At 37.3% G+C, this 16,982-nt stretch overlaps 1 protein-coding gene across 1 annotated transcript in view; it reads left to right on the forward strand.

Annotated features, from left to right (window-relative positions):
- The window catches only part of LOC106877119 (vitamin D3 receptor B), a 73,741-nt gene that overhangs the window by 51,614 nt on the left and 5,145 nt on the right, over positions 1-16,982 (forward strand). The window contains exon 2 of the mRNA XM_014925914.3: positions 16,581-16,940. Within this exon, the coding sequence (XP_014781400.1) occupies positions 16,581-16,940 (360 nt within the window). The remainder of the gene's footprint in view (positions 1-16,580; positions 16,941-16,982) is intronic.

Genomic DNA, 16,982 nt, shown 5'->3' on the forward strand with positions numbered 1-16,982 from the left:
TATCAAGTTGAAGGGGTGTTACATCAGGCCCTGTTCTCTTTTAAATAGTTTCCTTATGAATTGACGGTCATGTGATCATCAGACAAAAGCCTTGTAGTGTTTACTTGTGCTTCTTGCATTTTGAGTTCAAATCGCGTTGTAGTCATCATTGCTTTTTGTTGTTCTAGGTTTGGTAAATAAAATACTAGTCTACCAGTGCTTTTTACAAGGTATCCCATCTGATGGAACTGTTAGGCCACCAGATGGGATACCTTGTGGTATCCCAGTGCTTTGCGTTCTGAGTTCAAAACCCATTGTGGCATACATGAGTGGTAGACTCAAAATGTCTCCCTGCTTATCACCACCACCTGGTCTTTGGATACCTTTAACAGAGTCCACTATGTTTAACACCACCCTCTGGTCTTTGGGTTCCTATAGCAGAGTCCACCCTGTTGCATGTATTGAGGCCAAGTCTTCAGTTTGAGTATCCCTTCCTCCTCTCTCCCTCCCACCAATCTCAGAGACTTTGTAAAGGGCTATGAAGGGTACTGCCCTTCTCTTCTGACTAAAGAATTAAAAAAAAAGACATACTTGGAAGCACCATTTTAGTTTAAGATATAATTTCTTTGTGTATTAACTTCATCTTTAGAGAGGAAAATTCTTTTTACAAAAGCTACATTTTGATCAGTTTGATCTGTATTAGTGGACTAACTAGATAAAAAAAATACTTTTAATTACCCGTAAAGCAGGGTCCTTAGTTTGATTTCTGCTGGGAATTACATGTGTATCCAGGAATAAGACCCCCAGTGGTGATTGGAATGTTGCAAAGATGTAAAAATAGAAAGAACATTTTTTTTCATTTCAAAAGTTGAGATATTTGTTTCAAAAAATTGTAATCTTATTAACTATAGACATTTAGACATTTAATTATTTTTAAGATGTTGCTGAATTTTAACTTGAAGTGAAATAAATTACAAGTATTTCGTTTGATAACTTTTCTTGATTTTTTTTTTAAAGTATGTTGCAGGAGTTACCTTCAAAACTTGCTTTGTAGCAGAAAAATGGATATAATATTTATTTTCACTTTTAAAATCCACTAGTAATCAATTTAGTTTGATAAATATATTGAAAAAAATACTCATGAGCTGGGATATTTCTAATTTATTTCCTGAATTTCATTTTATTACTTACATATTTTTTCAGGCAGGAACTGGTTTAGAATTTTGTTTTTCTTAGAATCTGTTATAATGGCAGTATAATTAACATTTATTTTTATTTAGACAGATTTTGCCATTTAGTAATGAATATCAATTTGGGTGCAGCAGATATCTGTTTTCTGTTTTTAGTTGCCACAATATATTTTAGTTCTGTTGTTCATTGGTACAACTCTTGTATACATAATGGTGAGACTAATTAGTTTTGGTTTCCAGTTATTTGTGGGCAATGCCCTTCCATTCCCGGTACATTGTGGGTTAATTTTCTTTGACCTCTAGAGGAGTGTAAACAGATTTTTATTTTGTAATGTAATGTATGTAATTATTTCGTTTTTGTATTTGGTTTGCAAGATTCTTTATGTGAATTTGTGTGTTGAAGTATATTTTATTGTCTGGGGAGAGTCGTTCTCTTTTAATACCTGTTCAATTTCCACTCATTTACTTATTTATTTTTTTCTATATAAATGAATAAGTAAATGAGTGGAAATCGAACTGGTGAGTGTGTTGAGTAATGAGGCATTGAAAGGGAATGACTCTTTCCAGACACAATAAAGTATGTAGTTCTATTTGCCCACCAGGATAATAGGTTTTGACCTCTTGTGTTGTATGGGTAATCCTCTTAGGTCCCTCTGGTAGGATGGGTAACTCTGTTTGGTTTTCAGGGTTGTGTGGGTAACTCTTTAGTTCCCAGAAAAGTGTGTGTAATTTTCTTTTACTCCCAGGCAATGTGGGTAATTTTCTTTTGTCTCCTGGTACGTGGGTAATTTTTTTCTCCCCAAGCAGTGTGGGTAATTTTCTTTTGTCTCCTGGTACGTGGGTAATTTTTTTCTCCCCAAGCAGTGTGGGTAATTTTCTTTTGTCTCCTGGTACGTGGGTAATTTTTTTCTCCCCGAGCAGTGTGGGTAATTTTCTTTTGTCTCCTGGTACGTGGGTAATTTTTTTCTCCCCAAGCAGTGTGGGTAATTTTCTTTTGTCTCCTGGTACGTGGGTAATTTTTTTCTCCCCAAGCAGTGTGGGTAATTTTCTTTTGTCTCCTGGTACGTGGGTAATTTTTTTCTCCCCAAGCAGTGTGGGTAATTTTCTTTGATCCCAGGATAGTGTGGGTAGTTTTCTTTGCTACATAGTGTTGTTCTAATATAATGGGTGTAAGTTTCTTTAACTCAATATGGTCTCAGTAATATGCTTTCTCCAGATCCTGGCATAAGTCTGAGTAATGGTATGATTCCCATCCCAGTGAAACGGTGGCAGCAGTGGGAGTAGATTCTCTTTCGTTCTCAGTGTAGTTTTTTTTTTTTTTAATTAATTCATGGTTAATTTCCATTAACTCTTTATTTCAAATGAAGCCATCTTCAACAGATGGTGTTTTTGTTTTGTTTTCATCCCCCCGCCCGCTGCCATTTTACCCATTCTATATCAACCAACTAACTCTAATTACCTGTTCATTGTCGATGTTAACATTTATGCTGCTTCTGTTATTGTTGTTATCATGGTTCTATTAGCCCTAATGTGCACAAGTGTGTGTGTGTGTGTGTGTGTTGCTGTGTGTGTGAGGCTCTGTGTCTGTGTGTAAGAGACTGTGTATCTGCATTGTGGATATGTGTGTGTATTCACTTAGACATGTTGTGCACTGCTTACTTCACACAGTTAACACCTCAAGTTCATTGACTCTTAATACATTGATTTCCAAACACCTTTCTATAAATTACAACCACTTCTACTTCTACCACCACTGTCACTGCCACCAACACCACCACCACCACTATCATCACCATCATCGTTGTCGTCGTCAGCACCACCATCGTTGTAACTAATATTGGTAGTAGTAGTCTGGTTGTTGAGAAAAGAGGTTTGCTTCAGCTAATAATACTGGCATTGATATATGTAGTGGTGATGGTGATGGTGATGGTGGTATTAAGGAGAGAGGTGATGGGAAGTTGTTGCTGGCAATAACAGAAACAGTATGTGTGTGTGTCTATACAGACGTGTGTGCGTATATGTGTGTATCTGCATATGTGTATGAGTGTGTGTGTCTGTGTGTGTACACTATTTCTTTACAGTATTTTTTCCGACATGAATATGTTTAAATTTGTCCTCTGTATGTTTATATTATATATATATATATATATATATATATATATATATATATATATATATATATATATATACATATATACACATATGCACACATCTGTCTATCTATATATATATATATGTTATTTATATATATATATATGTGTGTGTGTGTATAATATATATATATATATATATTATATACACACACACATATATATATATATATATAAATAACATATATATATATATAGATAGACAGATGTGTGCATATGTGTATATATGTTTATACACACACAGACACACACACTTTGCCTGAATTTCTGAGATATGGAATCATTATTATTGTATGTTGATATATTCGGAACAATGTCCTCCTCTTGGTTGCGATAGACACAGCATTTCATCCGTTGTGCCCTCTGGCCTCTGTCAGGTGTCTCTCATAGTCAGTAACACCTTTAGAATTTCCAGCCAAACTCTTTGTTAAATTTCCCAGGGGCTGGCAGAGGGGTAGCGACACTTTTTAGACTGGGCAGAGCCCATCATTCTCAAAGCCTGACCACTGACCCGGAAAGGTGCAGCCTCTCAGGTCTGACTATGGAAGAGAGAGAGAGAGAGAGAGAAGAATTGATCCCAGTAAATAACTTGTACTTTATTTATGAAACTTGAAGGGATTTAAGAGGAAGTTGACCTCGGTGAGATGTGAATTCAGAGCATCAGAGCCGGAAAGATTACTGCGAAGCAGTAAAAGGATGCGTACCTTTTACTTGTTTCAGCCATTAGACTGTGGCCATGCTGGAACATCGCCTTCAAGACTTTTAGAAAAACATATAAAACGTTATTTTTTTGTGTAAAACCTGACACTTCTTCTGTTGGTCTCTTTTGCTGAACTGTTCATTTATGGGAATGTAAACACACCAACACCGGTTGTGAAGCAGTAGTGGGGGGACAAACATACACGCACACACACGACAAGTAAAATCGTTGTCATCCATACATACAGGTTTGTTCTTTACAGGTTGGTGCCACATAAAATGCACCAGTGCTGGTGCTACGTGGATGCACCCTAGCTGGTTGCACATAAAGAGCACCCAGCACACTCTGTAAAATGGTTGGCATTAGGAAGGGCATCCAGCCATAGAAAACATACCAAAACAGACAATTGGAGCCTGGATAGCTCATCGGCTGGCCAGCTCCTGTCAAACTGTTCAACCCATACCAGCAAGGAAAACGGCTCCTTTCAGTTTCTGTCTTTTGGCTGGAAATGTTTTCATGGCAGTTTGGAAATGAACAACACTGGGGTTGGTGTGTTTACATCCTTGTAACTTAGCAGTTTGGCAAAAAAGACTGATAGAATAAATACTAAGCTTAAAACAGATAAGCCCTGGGATTGATTTGTTCAACTAAAACTTTTCAAGGTGGTGCCCCAGCATGGCCACAGTCGAATGACTGAAACAAGGAAAGGAAGGATAAAAGTTAAATAGTGGAGCTTCCATTTTATTTGAGATTGCATTGTAGTCGTGTAAAGACAGGAAATTCTAGTTCACCGGTTCTATCCAAGGGAAGGTTTATCTGCCATGTATGTCATTCCATGAAATCACAGCTTAGCACTGGCACCACAAAAACAGTTCCAAGTTTAGCAGACGTTTACAGTTTTGACATTACAGCTGTTGCTATGATCACAAATGAGGCTGCTGTCACTGACTGCTGCTGCTGCTGCTGCTGCTACCACTGTTGCTACTCAAACCAGCAGGCAGCTATCTACGAGGTCACTTGACCTGTGAGAAATGGCAGCCAAATCTTCTTCATATTTCACTGTTTTCTTAATAAAATGAAGGACAGATTGAATAATGTGGTTTTAGGTCTTCTGTTTGGTAAAAGAAAAGCCAGGATGGCAGTATGTCTAGTTGTCCTGTTTTTTTTTTTTTCTATATGTTCTGATTTTCAAACATTAGTCCTGATCTTCTGAAAGAATGCTTCAGAACTATGATTTGTTTTGTTACTTTCTTTTATTTTTAAGTTTGTGTAAATATTTACCAGTTTGTTTTTATTGTTTACTTGTTTCAGTCATTAGACTGTGGCCATACTGTAGCACCATCTCTAAGAACTTTTAGTTGAATGAATCAACTCCAATACCTTTTTTTCAAAGCCTGGTACTTATTCTATCAGTCTCTTTTGCTCAACTGCCAAGTTATGGGGATGTAAACACACTAACACTGGTTGTCAAGCAGTGGTGGGGGACAAAGACACACACACGCACATTTATTTTGGATTTTTTGCTAACAACTTGCAGATAAAAGTGCTGTCAGTTGAAAGCTTCACATACCAGATGTTAGCAAGTTTATGGGGTCATCAGGAGAAAATGCCTGCCAATTCAGGGCCTTCCCCTCGATGGCATCATTGTGCACTGGTTTCCTTCACTGAAATGAGACCCCACTTGCTAGATTAACTGGTTACTAGGTTTAAGCATGTGTGTATATATATATATATATATATATATATATATATATATCTATCTAGGAGAGGGATGTAAGCACGGCTGTGTGGTTACAAAGTACATATCCCAACCATGTTGGTTTCGCAGCCCCTCACTTGACCAAAGCCTATTTATGCTTAGACCAGTCTAAAAAGTGATGTTGTTTACATTCTGTCTGTTTCTATCCTGTGACTTAGCAGCTTCACAAATAGAGATGGATAAAATACGTTCCAGACTGGAGGAGGGCAGAGTTTAGGGCCAGTATGATTGAGCAGACCCTCAAAGGTTGTATTGTAGCCAGGTTGTAGCCTAATAACTGAAACCATTAAAAGAATAACAGGATGTATGTCACGTTTATAGAATTTCTTTTGTGAAACGTAAGTGAAGAGTGTTTGTTGCTTCTTAAAATGTGTGAGATGTTCTCTTAGATATGCAGCGTATCGAATCTGCAGTGTTAGGTTATGGGAGTGGAGATGTGTAATTTTCTTCAGACACAACGAAGCGATGGTATCTGTTACACCTGCCTTGTTTTCAACAGAACATGACAGATATCTGCTTTGATTATCTATGTTGACCACACATCATATCCAGATGTGTAGGTGTGTGTGTGTCTGTGCTGGACCAATAAGAATTATGTATGTCTGTATATTTTTTTATGTATGTCTAAATGTACAAACACATGCCTGTATGTATGTATGTATGTTCATGTGTGTGTGTGTGTGTGTATGTTCATATATATATATATATCTACTTGTGTTTATGTAGAATGAGTACATGTGTGTGTGTGTACATATGTGTGTCAGGAAGCAGAGAGGCAAGAAGAGAACATGGAATAAAATCAAATATAGAATGCAGTGTTGAGTGCATCCAACCCTCAGCTGTAGTGTGTCAACTCTGGGCATGTTTCAGTCTTATCACACCTCATCAATCGGCAATATTGTGTTGTGCATAGAGAGGAAACGGGATGGCCATATCTGGTACACTTTTGATCATAGGTCCACTCAATCATGATCAACTTGGATCTAAACAATATCACAACAGCAACATGATGCCAGGACAATCTGAAATGAAATCTAGACAAACATACATGATAATAATAATAATATTGAACCATGTCAGTTGGGTGATGGTTGGTAATAGAGATGATTACTTTGGAAGTAATGTATTGCCAATATTATAAGTAGAGACTTGAAGATAAAAATCAGAAATAACTGATATAATTGAGTGGATATTGTTAAATAAGAATGTTTTTGAAGTCAGCTGATGTCAACATCATCTGGAAACACTAAGGAAAAAAATGAGGTCATCTATCGATTACTGGTTTCTGCGGTGCTCCACTATCATAGCTTTATTTCTAATAAATATTGAAGAATAAAAAAAAAAGACATGTGAAGTACAAAGACACTTCACAAGGGGTAGTGATGAGGGGGGGAGAAAATGTCGCTTGACCACTGGTTCTTGGAAAGGAAATGTAGCTCCATGATTTTCAGAACTTCTAATGAGTAGCAGAGCTGAAACAGAAAAAAATCTGCAGAGTTTCATCAGATGTAATGGATGAATCATCACTGACATCATTGTCATTGTCATCATCATCAATCATCATTATCATCATCATCAGTATCGTCGTTGTCGTCATTGTCATCATCATCAAGAATATTTTTCTTGCCAATCACATGGAGGAATGACATTCGTCTCCATTTTGGATTAACATGAAACCAATGGTAGCCTTAATATACAAATAAAGCATATATATATATATATATATGCTGGCGAATGAATGTATGTTGGACTAAGTTTATGTAATGCTTAATGATGCTGGAAATATAATTAATAGGATGCAATCTGCTCCATCAAGATTACATTAAATAAATTTCTAGTGAAACAATTGTTGCAAACTTAAATGCTATTTGTCTATTATATACTCTCTCTCTCTATATATATATATGTAGACACAGGAGTGGCTGTGTGGTAAGTAGCTGCTTACCACCACATGGTTTTGGGTTCATTCCCACTGCGTGGCACCTTGGGCAAGTGTCTTCTAATATAGCCTCGGGCCGACTAAAACCTTGTGAGTGGATTTGGTAGATGGAAACTGAAAGGAGCCTGTCATATATATATATATATGTGTGTGTATGTATGTTTGTGCATCTGTCCCCCCTACTATCACTTGTAAAGAATGAGTCCTGAGGTTGATTTGTTCAATTAAAAGGCAGTGCTCCAGCATGGCCGCAGTAAATGACTGAAACAAATAAAAAAAAATAATAATCTTCAAATGTTTGTTAGGTACCAGGTGCCAGTTTTTCAGGGACAATTTTCCTTTCTTTCTTTATCTACATCTTCTCAATTAGTCCTTCCCACCCATATAATGTAGGGTAGCATTGTATCTCCTCCATAGCAAGACACCTGATTTTGTCCCTCTATCATATTTAACCAGGTATTCAATATCATTAAGTATCATCTTTAATTTGGGGGTAATTTTCTGCCAAGTGCTCCTTTTTCGTGCTTCTTTTGAATATTTCTCATTCTTGTGGCCAGAAATGTGTTTATAGTTTACAGAGCATCTTTGCATAAGTCTTTCAACTTAGATGACCAAATTAGCTTTACCATTTTCTGAATTAATTTAGAAACGGTCTGCTAGTAAAAGTCAGTTTGATTTATGATACTCCAAGGATTCTCTGAAGACTTCCCAAAATATCTAAATTGCTCTGGAGTGATGTCCATAATGTGGTGCCATATACCAAAACAGATAATCAATAATTGGTGAATGGCTGCGGAAAGAACATCAGAAAGTAGAGGAGATTCATATAATCTTTTTTTCTTTTTTTGTTTGAATTTTATTTATAATCTTGCTACTGAGTAGTTGATTTTCTAGAAGAAACACTTTAATAATATCAGAAGAAATGTATGTATATATATTTTACTAGAGATGCTTTCATAGAGTAATTGTGTAAACGTGCACATGCTAACACACACACAGACATACGCTCACGCACACACACACACACACATGCGCACGCACGCACACACACACACACACACACACACACACACACACACACACACACACACACACACACACACACACACACACACACTTTCATCATGACGTGCCATTTCACAAATTTTAATAATCTTCAAGAGAAGAGGTGCTTATTTTTACTTTCTGTACTATTAAGCAGATGGGAATAAGGTGCTATTCTAAGAACCTCTTTGTAGTTCTACTATTCGTCGTCCTCCTCCTCATCTTTATCATCATCATCATCATCATCATTTCAATGTCCACTTTTCCATGCTTATATGAATCAGAATTTATTGAAGAAAATTTTTCATGGTTCAATATTCTATCACCAACCATTGCCTGTTTCGAAGCATGGTAATATTTCTCCAAAGTCAAACATGTTTTTATAGCTGAGAAACAATATCCGTAGTACCTGGTCCTGGCTCAAACCAAACTGCATCTCCTTTAGATTACGTTTCTTCCTAATTAGGTGTGCTTCAACACTTTCATTTCATTTCATAACTCGGTCCATCAGTTCGATGCCTCTGCAGTTGCCTCTTTCAAGAGGATATGTGTAGGGAGAATATGGTTGGGAACAGAGAATTAGTGTCAGGGATTATTGAGAAAGCGGGGTTCAGAGTAAGAAGGTGATGAGGTGGATTGATTAGGAGGGGTCTGGAGCTATCCTACGTTTTAAGAGCAAAGATGGATAGAAAGTGCGAGTGAAAGGAGACAGGAAGAAACAGAAGACTCAGGTGAAGAAAATTTTGAGTGAAGGACTTCATCTTGAATGGTGGAAGGATGATGAAGATTGTCACAAGAAGTAAATGTGATGGGAATCGAAAAGAAGAAATGAATAGACAACACCATGAAACACAAAAGGATGACTTAAACAAGGCTTGAGGTAATAGGAATGGGAATAACTGAAATTGAAACATCAAAAGGCTTAAAACAAAGATTACAATTTACCAAAAGGAAATAAAATTAATTCCTGTCATTTTCAATGGTTCCTCTGCTAGTATATAGCAGTTAATTGAAATGGAAACTGAACTTACAGAAATGACTCAAAATAGCAAATGGTTTGTATTTGAAAATCAAAGACAAAGTTATAGTAAATAGTTTATGCGATAATTTCCTGATTTCTTGAAATTATCTTCACTTCCAGAGAGGGTGAACCAACCATTCAGTGGCAATTGGACAACTCCAAACTAGAAAAGAGGATAATCTTAAGAATCAAGAATCTTCCAAAACTGACATACATCATCATCATCATCATCATCATCGTTTAACGTCCGCTTTCCATGCTAGCATGGGTTGGACGATTTGACTGAGGACTGGTGAAACCGGATGGCAACACCAGGCTCCAGTCTGATTTGGCAGAGTTTCTACAGCTGGATGCCCTTCCTAACGCCAACCACTCAGAGAGTGTAGTGGGTGCTTTTATGTGTCACCCGCACGAAAACGGCCACGCTCGAAATGGTGTCTTTTATGTGCCACCCGCACAAGCCAGTCCAGGGGCACTGGCAACGATCTCGCTCGAAAATCCTACAGGAGCCAGTCAGGCGGTACTGGCAACGGCCCAATAAAGAAAAGACCATCTGATTGTCTTGAGGATAAAATCTGTAAGCATGTTTCTACTGCAATAGCTCTCATCAGCACAGCATTGTTCTAGTTTATCTTCAGCAGAAGAGACACTTAAACATATACAAAAATGGGTAGAACACATTTGTGCTCTCACCACCATCATCATCATAAATCCATCTCCCCATGATTGCATGGGTTCGAGGAGTATTCACTGGACCAGTGACTTGCTACTTGTTACAGTTCGGTGTCATCTTCTAAAAATTGGCCTTTTTCCACTCCTTCCCATGTCTTCCTTGCTCATCCTCACCTGTTGAGGTTCTTCTCATTTAGATCACTAGGCATCTTTTATCCTCCGTACACACCAGAGTTCTTCTCTTGCAAATCACATTTGATTCCTCTTACACATTGGTTCTTCTCTCAGCTCATTTCTGCTTTGTTGTGTTCATGCACACTTACATTACATACCTAACATAACATCATGCAAGTAGAATATGAAGGATACTGGCTACGTTTCTGTCTAAACTTTGCACATTTTCTACATTCACTGCCTATGTTTTGTTAGCAGGCATCAAGTATCACTCTTAAAACACAAACTTACTTTTTATTTATCCATTTCTCTGGCAACAATATCTCCACTCCACCCAAACCAGCAATGTTATTCATCCAAAATTTATACCTTTGTTCCTTGCCTATGAAGGGTTTGGTTGAGGCCCTCCACCCCATCCAGGGTACTTTTTGCATACAGCAAACATCTATTTGCTTCCACTTCACTTTCTCTGCAATCTCTCCAGACCATCATTTCATTGTGTGAACAATGATGGTAGCAGCCCTGAAGTTTTGTGCCTGACAGGAAAAGGGAGCTTTCAATGGGTGGTGGTGGTGGTGGTGGGGGCTTGTGCTTGATGCCTGTTTTCTGCTTCTAAAAGAAAGGAAGTTGGTGCAATTATTTGATGACAGTTAAGGGGTCTCTCCATCTCTCTCTCTCTCTCTCTCTCTCTCTCTCTCTCTCTCTCTCTCTCTCTCTCTCTCTCTCCATCTCTCTCTCTCTCTCCATCTCTCTCTTTTACACACACACAAACACACACACACACACACACACACACATGCACATGTCATCACATTGGTTGTGGTGCATATGTAGAGATTACTGTTACTGTTTTGTTGTTACCCATAACTCGCCAAACTTTTTAAGTTAATCTGTCACACATTTTTGGAAACTTATTATTTCATAGTTTCTGCCATTCTATGTCTCCACAATTGATTATATATTGATCCCAGTGCTTATTTCATTGCGTCCCCCTCCCCTTCCCTACCTAGAAGTTTGAAGGATGAAAACTGGTGAGCTTCAAACTTGGAATCAAACAGAATGTAACTTTTGAACACAAGGAGTTTAATCAGTTGCTCTATTCTTTCTATCACTACCACTGCATTGATGAAAATGATGATGATAAGGAAGATGATGACAATAATGATGATGATTGATTGATTATTATTATTATTTCAAATCTTGGTACAAGGCCAACAGGTTTGGGTGAGTGGGTAAGTTGATAATATTGACCCCAGTGTTTGACTGGTACATATTTTATCAATCCTGAAAGTTTGAAAGGCAAAGTTAACCATGGTGGAATTTGAACTCAGAACATAAAGACAAAATGCTAAGTATTTTGCCTGGTGTGCTAACAATTCTGCCAGCTTGTCGTCTTAGTAATAATAATGATAATAATAATAGTAATAATAATAATAATAATAATGATGATGATAATCCTTTCTACTATAGGCACATGGTCTGAAATTTGAGAGTCAGAAGAGTTAATTAATTACTTTGAATTCAGTATTTTACTGGTACTTTTATTTTATGAACTCTGAAAGGATGGAAGACAAAGTTGACTTTGGCAGGAATTGAACTCAGAATGTAATGAGCTGGAACAAATACCACAAGGTATTTTGTTATGTTTGGTTTGTTAAACTTGTAGCATAAAATGAATCCCTGAAAGCAGGACATGAAGTATGGTTGAAGTTGAAGCTCAAGAACAATAGAGTTCATGAAACATTGTATGATTGAAGGTGAAGGTCAAGGATAAAAGAGTTTTTATAGTTAGAGAATATATTTGGGCAAATGAACGATGGGGCTGACTGACTGAAAAATGTTCTTTTATTCTTCTGTGATCTGCAGAGCCTTGTTTGGAAGTTCTGTGAGCTCTTGTAAATTCTGTCTGTGAATTCTTTCTGTTATAAATTTTATGTGGTAACTGTAAACTCTGCCTTGATGCGGTTCCAGAAACATTGCAGCTTCCAAGTCTGCAGAAACAATATGATGATTGATGAGAATGAGGAAGGCTTCTTTTTGTTTTCATTTTTTTCTGATTGAAATGGAGGCAGGAAAACACTCATCTGCTGCACGTGTATGTTGCTGTTATTGTTGTTTAGTCCGAGCAAAATAGTTAGGATATCAGTTAGGATTCTATGCAATATTTGCACACTGAGTTCAAATCCCATGAAGGCTGTTAGCTAGGTCTTTCATCCTTATTAGCATTGATATGGAAAAATGCCAGAATCCAAAGCTGTGAATTAGTGGAATCATTTGTGCTAGATGAAAGGATTTTTCAGTATCAGTTCTGGTTCTCTGCGTTCTGACAACAACACTTGTGCTGAGCGGTATCAGCCTTGCTTTTTCCTTACAAGACATAGGTAGCACGGAGAGGGCCTCTTACATGCAAGGGGCAACTGCTGGAGTAGCACAAAGATCTTTGCTGAAGCATGCATTTGATACAGGTGTGCAGGAGAGATGACTGTGCTGGTATGGTCATAGGTTACGTATAGATGAGGACAGCTGTGTGAGGAAGTGCCACACCCTAACTGTGGACGGAACCTGTGGAAGAGGTAGACCCAGGAAGGCATGGGATGAGGAGGTGAAGCATGACCTTCGAACGTTGGTCCTCACAAAGGCAATGACAGGAGACCGAGACCTTTGGAGATATGCTGTGATTGAGAAGACCCAGCAACTAAAGTGAGATCACAACCATGGCCGATGCCAGTGTTGCATGTCCGGCCCATTTAAGAGTACCCTTGATGCGTCAGGCGATATGATATGCTTGAGAAGACCTGTTGAGTCAAGTAAAACCAAAATCATAGCTGTGGCCAGTGCCTGCCTCACTGGCCCCCATGCCAGTGACATGTAAAAAGCACCGTCTGAACGTGATCGATGCCAGGGCTGCCTGACTGGATCCTGTGCTTGTGGCACATAAAAAGCACCCACTACACTCTTGGAGTGGTTGGTGTTAGGAAGGGCATCCAGCTGTAGAAACATTGCCAGATCAGGTTGGAGCCTACAGGAGTTGGAGTTGGAAGTTCTCCATCATCCACCATACTCACCTTATCTTGCCCCCACTTACCCCCACTTCTTCCAGAATTTGGATAACTTTTTGATAGGAAAAAAATTTAATTCCGACGACGCTGTAAAACAGGCGTTCCAAGATTTTATTGACTCTAGATTGCCAGGCTTTTACAGTTTCAGGCGGGACATGCTACTGCTGAAATGGCAAAAGGGTATTGACAATATGGGTGCATACTTTGATGAATAAAACTATTCCTTGTATTTATAAAACATTAGCAAACTTTTTTTTCTTTTCTACTAATTTCATACTTGATGACCTAAATATATAATTATTATTATTATTATTATTATTATTATTATTATTATATACATATTGTAATTATTCTTTATCTGAAGAGTTTCTAATTGGAAATTCTTTACATGTCTATGTAACATGCAAATCTTTGTGATTCCTATTAGCAAATGAAACATGTGTAATGAAGAGTAAATAAGACCAAACGATTTTCATATTTTGTTTGACACACACACACACACACATTTATACACTCTTCTACAGAAAGGAATAAGGCGAGAAAATAGATGGAGAGAAATAAAAATAAAAAAAAACAGAGATAAATATGTATATATATAGTGTTGGCTAAACAGCTTATTTACTATAGCACAGTATAGTATTGAAACAAACCACCATTGACACACCATAAGGTGTTGTGTGTATTATTTTGTAATATGTTTCCACATCAGGAAAGGTGAAGTGAACCAGTGATTGGCTGATGAGAAACCTATAACCAACTGTAGTATTGTTCACAAAATGTAGGATATAAAATAATAAATGAATATGTTTATAGTCAATCAAGGCAATTGGTATCTCTCACTTGCAATCTCTTCATTAGCATATGGGTGGGGGGTGGGGGGGCTGAAAAATTCCTGGCTTTAAGGGTATTGCGAAATCCTGGTTGGAGGCTAACCTTCCAAGTTCTTTTTTCAGGGCTTAGAAAAACTGAAGGACCACTGCAATAAGTGTGTGAATCTGAGAGGGAAATATGTTGATTAAAATCATAATTAATTGATCCTCCTCTATTTTCTATAACCCAAAGCCAGGAACTTTTCAGCACCCCCTCGTATGATGTGTCACTGTGGTTTAACGACTTACCTGTCAGGTGTACATACAGGTGTATGGCTTAGAATGTGACACAAGTGACCCAATTGTTAATGATGTGTCTGTTATATACTTTATGTTGTCAATTAATTGTCGTCTTAAGTGGGTTTATCACAATGGATGCCATCAGAAAATTTGTCACAATAAATTTTGTCATCCGTAGCAGACGATGTCATAGGAAATATCACAAAAGATATCGCCATAAAAAGTTTTATCTCATCAGACGTTCTTATAAATAAGTTTATCACAGTAAATGTTGTCGAAGTGAATTTATTACAAAGTATGATGTTAAAAGGAATATGATCAGAATAGATGTGATCATGAAAAGGTTTATCACAACACTAATGAGATTTGTAGGGATGCAGCATTTCGTTAGGCAACACAGCATTTCGTTATAAAATATTAAGCATTTTTATTGAGTTAATACCACGTTCTACTCTGTTAGCAGTACACTTTACATTCCTGGATACGAAATGTCATAACAAAAATCAGTGCTGGCTATAATTTCTATAGAATATCTGCAGAGATAACCTTTACAAGTTTATCACAATAGATATTGTCATCTGAGTAGATTTATCACAATACAGATGTCACAAAAAGGTTTACTACAGCTGATGAAAGTTTATCCAACATGTAACGTCATATGAAAGTGTATTTCAATAAATATCATCATAGGTATATTACAATATACAATGTCATAGGTTTATCACAATATATGATGTCATAGGTTTATTACAATGGATGTTACCTAGTAGATCTGTCACAAAGTATGATATTATATGGTCGTAAGAAGGTTTAGTGCAATAGATATTGTCCATAATTAGGTTTTCTCACAATACAGATATCATAAGAAGGTTTATTACAGACAGCAAATCATGTCATAAGGTGAGGTCATAAATAGGTATATCACAATATATGATTCCAAAAGAAGGTTTATCACAGCAAATATCACAAGTAGATTTTTCACAATGAGGTTGTTTAAGAAAGATTATCCAGCAGATATTCTTACGAAGAAGTTCACTGTAATAGGTAGGTAAGTAGGTAGATGGGTGAGTTGGGCAGGTAAGTTTGGATGTGGGGATAGATGGATGAATGGATGCATATACTCATTTATTATTTGTTATATATATATATATATATATATATAACAAATAATAAATGAGTATATGCATATATACATACAGGTATGTGCATACCTACGTCTACCTGTATATATAGGTGCATATCTGGGTACAGGACATTGCAAACAAAACGTAGACAAGAAAATAATAATAACCAGAGTACAGAAAACACACAAGCCACATAGAGAACATTTTCCTTCATCAGCTACCCCCATTTTAACACTGACACACACACGTGTGTGTGTGTTTATTATATGTAAATGTTTATTTTTGTTTTGTTATAATAAAAGCAATTTTACATTGGCCTGATGGCTTACTCTATCCTTTAGAGTACAAATTTATATTTTTCTTATACAATGTTGTTGACAGTGACTTTGAATTTTCAGCCAGCCAAGCTACTCTTGGCAGTCTGATAAAGGCCTGGCTAACCAAAACTTTGAGACCGTCATCAACAGCATTCTTGTATACAGATAATAAATACACGCACACACACACACATACACACACCTATATATTTATACATAGAGAGAGAGAGAGAAAGAGAAATAAATAAATAGTCTTGTGAGTTGATGGATGAAAATTAGATGGCCAGGAAAGTTTCTTATGATTTGGCTTTCGTTATCTCTGTTGCATTGATTGCTGTTTCAGGAGTTAGCCGTACAAGCTTCACCCGAGATCAGTATTAAGGAATGTTTGATGAGCACAGAGGATTATGAAGAGGTGCAGTTCTCCAGTCTGTCTGGGACGTCGTTTATAATGCTGCAAAGCAAAAAGGAGAACATCGACGACAACAGTAACAGCAGCAGCAACACTAACAACAACAATAACAACAGCAACAGCAGTAACAGCAACAGCAACAACAACAACAACAACAACATAAAGAAGAAGAAATTGAAAGATGAGAAACGTTGTCGAGTTTGCGGAGATGTTGCCCTCGGTTACAACTTTGATGCAGTCACCTGTGAATCGTGCAAGGCTTTCTTTCGACGAAACGCAAGAGGGAGCAAGGTTGGTGGATTTCTTTTATTTTGATTGTTGTCTGGTTAACAA

This window comes from Octopus bimaculoides, chromosome 22 (genome assembly GCF_046866305.1).
Source record: "Octopus bimaculoides isolate indiv1 chromosome 22, ASM4686630v1, whole genome shotgun sequence".
Lineage (NCBI taxonomy): Eukaryota > Metazoa > Mollusca > Cephalopoda > Octopoda > Octopodidae > Octopus > Octopus bimaculoides.